This window comes from Carlito syrichta, unplaced genomic scaffold, assembly GCF_000164805.1.
Source record: "Carlito syrichta isolate Samal-C Ts95f unplaced genomic scaffold, Tarsius_syrichta-2.0.1 Scaffold309007, whole genome shotgun sequence".
In the NCBI taxonomy this organism is placed as follows: Eukaryota; Metazoa; Chordata; class Mammalia; order Primates; family Tarsiidae; genus Carlito; species Carlito syrichta.
In genome coordinates, this window is record NW_007253103.1 from 171,692 (window position 1) to 178,323 (window position 6,632).

The 6,632-nt window shown below is 53.9% G+C and overlaps 1 protein-coding gene across 1 annotated transcript in view; it reads left to right on the top strand.

Annotated features, from left to right (window-relative positions):
• Positions 1–6,632, top strand: part of HSPA12B (heat shock protein family A (Hsp70) member 12B) — a 21,825-nt gene that overhangs the window by 3,856 nt on the left and 11,337 nt on the right. The window contains exons 2-4 of the mRNA XM_021716835.1: positions 2,364–2,423; positions 4,698–4,795; positions 6,059–6,183. Coding sequence (XP_021572510.1) covers positions 2,381–2,423; positions 4,698–4,795; positions 6,059–6,183 — 266 coding nt within the window. The 5' untranslated portion in view covers positions 2,364–2,380. The remainder of the gene's footprint in view (positions 1–2,363; positions 2,424–4,697; positions 4,796–6,058; positions 6,184–6,632) is intronic.

The following is a 6,632-nucleotide window of genomic DNA, read 5'->3' on the forward strand; positions in this document are numbered from 1 at the left end:
ACTCACCTCAGCCTCCCAAAGCGCTGGGATTACAGGCTGAGCCACCAAGCCCGGCTGGGTTCTGCATTTCTGACAAGCTCCCAGGGATACCAATGCTGCTGATCCTGAGACCACACTTTGCATAACAAAGCTGTTGATGATTTGGAGAGTTCTGCCAATGAACTTCACAGACACAGGCTCATGTCTCTCCCACCTTAGAAAATAAACAAAAGGGCAGCGAGACCTCATCTCTACAACAAATCAAAAAATCAGCCAGACGTGGTAGCACGCGCCTGTAATTCTGGCTACGTGGAAGGCTGAGGCAGAAGGATCGCCGGAGTCCAGCAGGTCGAGGCTGCGGTGGCCGGGAGCGGCCACTGCACTCCAGTCTGGGCGACAGAGTGAGACTCCAACTAAAAAAAAAAAGAAAATAAACAAAATATCCTTCCTCTCCTCTTCAAGCTTTGGCTTCCTCCAGCTACCGCCCTTCCATCCATTCCTGATCTCAGCCGAACTTCTCAGTTCTAGCTCAAAACTGTCACCCTCTGCTCACCGCCCACCTAGACTTACCTGCTTTAGGCCACTGATATAGGTGTTTCTAGTCTCATCTAAGGACCTCCTCCTGGTATCTAGCTTCACCCCTCTCTCAGCTTGGTCTTCGTGAAGTGGCATAAAGTACCTCAGTCTCCTTGGCCAGCTCACCTTTCTCCTTCAGCTTTTAAGTGTAATTTTTCCTCCCTTCCCTTCCCCCCTCTGCTCCTGCCAAGCCATGACAATGACTCCCAAATGCCCATCACCAACTCAGATTTCTCCCTGACTTTCAGATCATGTAACCAGATGTGGCTACGATGTTCCCTTAGCAGCTCAAAGCTGCACCCAAAACTCTTCCCCTACCAGCCTGCTCCTTCCCCAGTGTTCCCATCTCGCCATCTGTCTCCTGGCTTGAGCCAGGCAGTGCCACCCCAACACCTTCTTTTTCTTTTCTTTTTTTTTGAGTCGGAGTCTCACTCTGTCGCCCAGGTTGGAGTGGAGTGGCACACTCACGGCCACCACAGCCTTGACATGCTGGGCTCAGGTGATCCTTTCACTTCAGCTTTCCAGGTAGCTGGAACCACAGGCACAAACCACCATGCCTGGCTACTTTTTTTATTTATTGTAGAGACAAGGGCTCATCAAGTTGCCTAGGCTGGTCTTGAACCAACCAGGTGGGAGGCAATCCTCTCGCCTCCGCTTCCCAAAGTGCTGGGATTACAGGCGTGAGCCACTGCACTCAGCTATACCTTCTTTTTCTCAACCCCTGTATCCAATCCAATCAGCCCTGTTGATTTTAACTTTCAACTGTCTCTTATTTGTGGGAGGATGTTTCATTTTGTTGTCCAGGCTGGAGTGCAATGGCACAATCATAGCTCAACACAGCCTCGACCTCCTGGGCTCAGGTAATCCTTCTACTGCAGCTTCCCAAGTAACTGGGACTATAGGTGCACACCACTACTCCTGGCTAATTATTTGATTTTGTTTGTAGAGATAGGGTCTTGCTATGTTGCCCAGGCTGGTCTCAAGCAATCCTCCCACCTCGGCCTCCCAAAGTGCTGGGATTACAGGCATGAGCCACCATGCTGGCCTCCAACTGTCTCTTAAATGTCTCCACTTCTGTCTCAAGGCACACAGCCGCCATCATCATCTGTGGCCTAAGGGACTGCGGTAGCCTCCATGGGCTCCTGATCTGATTCCATATTGGCTGGATGCATTCCACTCTCCCTGTGCAGCCAGAGGGGCTCTCAAAATGCAATTATAGTCATGTCCCCACCCCCGACCATTCGAGATTTATTGCTGTCCTTCATATAAAGCTAAATCTAAAATAGGGTGCAAGGGAAGGGCCTACCTGCAGAGTGAGTGCTCTCAACCTGATCCTAACCCCCGCCCCCTCCATCCAGCTGTGACCTTCACAGGCCTCATCTCAAAATCACTGATTATCTCTCCCACCTGTGAGTCCCCAAGCTTTGCGTCCCCAGGACAGTGTTTCTCTGGGTCATTGATGTCCCCTTGGCACAGAGTGAGCCCCAGAAAACACTTAGGAAGATCATGATTCCAACGAAGCGAAGCCATTTGTGAGACAAGCTGGGCCTGGGGGGCAGAGCTTTCCATGGGATTAAGGAATTATTGTGAAATTTGTTAGACATGAGAATGGTGTTGTGATGATGTTTTAAAACATATCTTTATCTGTTGGAGAGACACATTAAAGAGTTTATAGGTGAAACAACATGATGTCTGGGATTAGCTTCAAAGGAGTCCAGCCAAAAGTAGATAAATAAGATAAATAAGCATTCAATGAGGGAACAAAGGAACAAATAAATTTCATGCTGCTCGTCTATTCCTGTTGACAGCTACAGGGCCTGCAAGAATGCTAGCTGTCCCGGAGATGGGCCTGCAGGGGCTGTACCTCGGTAAGACCCCCACCACTCTGCCCGACCCGGCACTGCTCACTCCAACCCACCTGCAGCCTTTCAGTGTGCCTCTCCCAGCTGAGGTTCCTGAGAGCCGTTCTGTGAGTGTGTGTGTGTGTGTGTGTGTGTGTGTGTGTGTGTGTGTGTGTGTGCAGGCCTGTGTTTACTGTACTCTCTGTGTGTGCAGGAAGCGTCTGTGTGCAAGGTCTGTGTATGTGTGAGTGTAAGTGTGTGTGTACACAGTGGGGATCTGTTCACAGGACCCCATGTGTGCGTGTGTGTGTGCCAGGAGGGTCTGTATTGGCAGGAAACCCTGTGTGTGAATGAATGTGTGTGTGTGTGTCTGCAGGGAGAATCTGTGTGCATAGATTTGTGTATGTGAGTGTGTGTGCATAGGGTGAGTCCTTTCACAAGAATCCCCTGTGTATAGGAGTGTAGGTGTGGGTGCGTGTGTATGTGCTAGGAGAATCTGTGTGCTTAGGACCATAGGTATGTGCATGTGTTTTGTGCAGGCTTCGTGTGCACAGAATCCTGTGTGAGTGTATGTCAGTGTGTGTGTCTCTACGGGTAGGCCTCTGTGCGCAGGACCTGTGTAAGAGAGTGTAGTCTGCAGGTGAGTGTGCATGCACAGAACTCTGTGTGTACATGTGCTGCCCATGACCTGGTCTGGGAGCAGGCTCTGGGTTCTGCTGGGGCGGGAGGTTGGGAGGCAGGAGGGACACACCTCAGGAAGTCCATTCACAAAGACCTGGCGGGCTGGGCCCTTCCTTCCTGCCTCCCTTCCCAGGCTCGGGCCACAGCAACTTGGCCTCTCAAGCTGGAGCTGGTGGCAGGGCCTGAGCCTGTGCTAGAAGGGGACCACTGTGTCCCTGCCTCTCCGGCACCGCAGACAGCCTCCAGCTCTGTCCAGGCACTTCCCAGAGCACCCTCAGACCTGGCCCTTCACACGCATTTCCAAGTTCCCCCAAGACCAGGGAGAGTGGAACCTGCCTGGGAGTGCATGGCAGGCCTGTGACTGAAGGAGAATAGGCCCTGTCCTGGCACAGCCTGAAGCCAGATAGACCTACCTGATTTGCCCATGGATCTTCATGCCAGATCCCGCTTTCCCTCCCTGGCCCGCCTTCCTGTCCCCATCTATGGGTCTCAGGACAGCCCCAGTACCCATTTCATGACCTTTAGCAACCTCAGTGTGTGGTGACCTGCTACCAGCCTACATCTGTGGATGTCCAGCCAGGCAGGCCCTTCTGCCTGCAGGCTTCCTGGTCCTCTAAGTCAGGCCTTGGGCCGCCTTCTGGGGGCTCCTCTACTTTCTCCCCCAAAAGGTTCAGCCCAGTCCCAGGCTGGCAGGAGAGTCTTGATGGGGCCTGTTGCTCCCAAATGCTTCTGGCTTGGGATGTATGTATGTGTGGGGGCCGTGGTAATCAGACTTCCCAGTGTTGTGGACACCCTCCCTCTGCTCAGGGCAGGGCTGGGGGAAGCACTGCCCCTCCCTCTTGATCACCACCCCCCGCGCGCCCCCAGCAGTCAGCCTGGGAGCTCCTCAAGTCCTGATTCGAACCATGTGGCCCAGCTTTAGGGCAGAGGGAATCAGCCCCACCCCTGAGCCAGTGACCCTACCTCCCAGCCAGTTAGGTCTATAGTCCCCCCACCCTTTTTTTTTTGAGTTGGAGTCTCACTCCGTTACCCAGGCTGGAGTGCAGTGGCACACTCACGGTCACTGCAGCCTCGGCTTGCTGGGCTCAGGTGATCCTTCCACCTTAACCTTCCAAGAAGCTGGGATTATAGGCTTGTGCCACGCCCAGCTATTTTTTAAAATTTTATGTAGAGACGAGTTCTTGCTATGTTGCCCAGGCTGGTCTCGAACTTCTGGCCTCAAGTGATCTTCTCGCCTTGGCCTCCCAAAGTGCTGGGATTACAGGTGTAAGCCACCACACCTGGCCCTGTAGTACCCTCACGTTTTGTGGCTTCTCTTTCCTCTATCCCTACCCTAAGAGTTCACTTACCACATCTCTCCTGCTCTTACATCTCTGGACTCAGTCTCCTGCCACATAATGCTTCTCTGCCTCTCCCCTCCTTTGCTATGTGTCTGAGGGGTGCTTGGAGGAGTCTGTGAGTCCCCTAGGTGAAGCATGCATGGGTCACCCTCCAGGGAAAGGTTGCCTCGAGCTGATAACAGGCCCTCAGCCCCTGGCTCTGCAAGGACTGATGGAGAACCGCCCGTCCGATTGTGCCAGGATGATTGTACCAGAATGACTTGCCCTCTCTCCTCTGCAGGCTCCAGCCCAGAACGGTCCCCAGTACCTAGCCCACCCGGCTCCCCAAGGACCCAGGAAAGCTGTGGCATTGCCCCCCTCACACCCTCACAATCTCCAGTAAGCCCAGAGCAGGGATCGGGTGGTGGGTGGCCTGGCTGGTATGAAGGGGATCGTGCCTGGGAGAGTCGCAGTAAGGCCTGGGCTGGGAAGGGGGAAGGTCACCCAGACTGGAGTGCAGTGGCCGCTCCCGGCCACCGCAGCCTCTACCTGCTGGGATCCGGCAATCCTTCCGCCTCAGCCTTCCAAGTAGCTGGAACTACAGGCGTGTGCTCCCACGCCTGGCTAATTTTTTGATTTATTGTAGAGATGAGGTCTGGCCAAGTTGCCCTGGCAGGTCTTGAGCCTGCAGGCTCAGGCAATCCACTCACCTTGGCCTCCCAAAGTGCTGGGATTACTGTACACTGCAGTCATGTGGCTCTGGAAGAACTGGCCTTGGGTGGACTTGGACTATAGGGTAGCAATCCTCCTGAGAAGGTGAGCCCTACATAACTAACTCCCAGCCTCTCTGCCACAGGATGGTACCCAGGGGCCATTGCGGCTGGCCTGGCTGGAGCAAGTATACCTCTGAGCATGTGGTTTTTCTAGTCCTCAGAGCACTGGGCCTCCCAGAGTTTTCCCCTCTCCTGTCAACTACAGTCCAGCTTAATCCAAGTCATATCTGGAGGAGAGGAGACACATTGCTAAAAAATAGTTTGGAAGGTACTAGCTTGAAGTATTCAGGACGTAACCTTTCCACACTCAAGATCCCTGGGTCACTCCACCCACCCTGGATAGTGTGGTGTTCCAGCTAGGGGAACCCCTTGTTCTCAGGGAGAGCCCAGCTCTGGCCTGGGAGAAGGCAGGGCCCACTCTGGGCTCGTGCATGTGGCCTCTCTGCTCCGCCACAGAATTGGACAGAGTCTGGTTTGTGTCACTGTGGCCATAAAGAGCAAGAGGGAAAAATATACACAGGTCCATGTGTTGTAAAGCTGCCTGGTGGAGCAAAATTACTCCCAGCTGGGCCCAGGCGGGTGGTAGGCTGCAAAGATGGTTTGAGGCGGGGGTGGGGCTGAGCTCAGGCAGAGGGTGAACAGGCACTGGAAGCAGGAACAGGAGCTTAAACCAAACACTTCATGGGGCTACCTGAGAGGCCTCAGGCTTCTGAGCAGTTCTATATCCAGGGCTCAGCCTGGAGCCGGGGAGGGCAGCGGAGCCCAGGCAGGTGGGCAACGTGGGGTGGGCCAGGGCTGGTCTGGACCATAGCCAGTAGAGGGGAAGAGCTCCCAACTGCATCGGTGGTTCCTGCTGGCTGCTTGCTAACTCTAAGTCTTGCACTTGCAGAAGCCGGAAGCCCGAGCCCCTCAGCTCACCTCCTTCTCCGTGGTGGTGGCCATCGACTTCGGAACTACATCCAGTGGCTATGCCTTCAGCTTTGCCAGTGACCCTGAGGCCATCCACATGATGAGGTGAGAGTGGCTGGGCTGGGAGAGTGAGGGGCATCTTCATACCATGGGATGAGCTTGTTCTAAAAGGACTGCCATGGAGACACAGGGTCCTCTCAGAGGCCTTTCCACCTTGAGGAGGCAAAAGGTTAGAAGAGGGCCCCCGGACTCAAGCAGAGGCACTTTCTGCCCTCCGCAGGGAATGTTAGGCTTTGTTTTTAAGTTTTAAGTCTTTTTTTTTTTTTTAATAGAGATGGGGTCTTGCTATGTTGCCCAGGCTGATCTCAAACTCTTGGTCTCAAGCAATCCTCCCGCCTCAGCCTCCCTAAGTGCTGGATTACAGATGTGAGCCATCGTGCCCAGCCAAAACTTTTTTAAAAATTATTTTAGCCGGGCTCGGTGGCTCAGCCTGTAATCCCGTGCCTTTGGGAGGCTGAGATAAGTGGATTGCCTGAGCCTGCGGGTTCGAGACC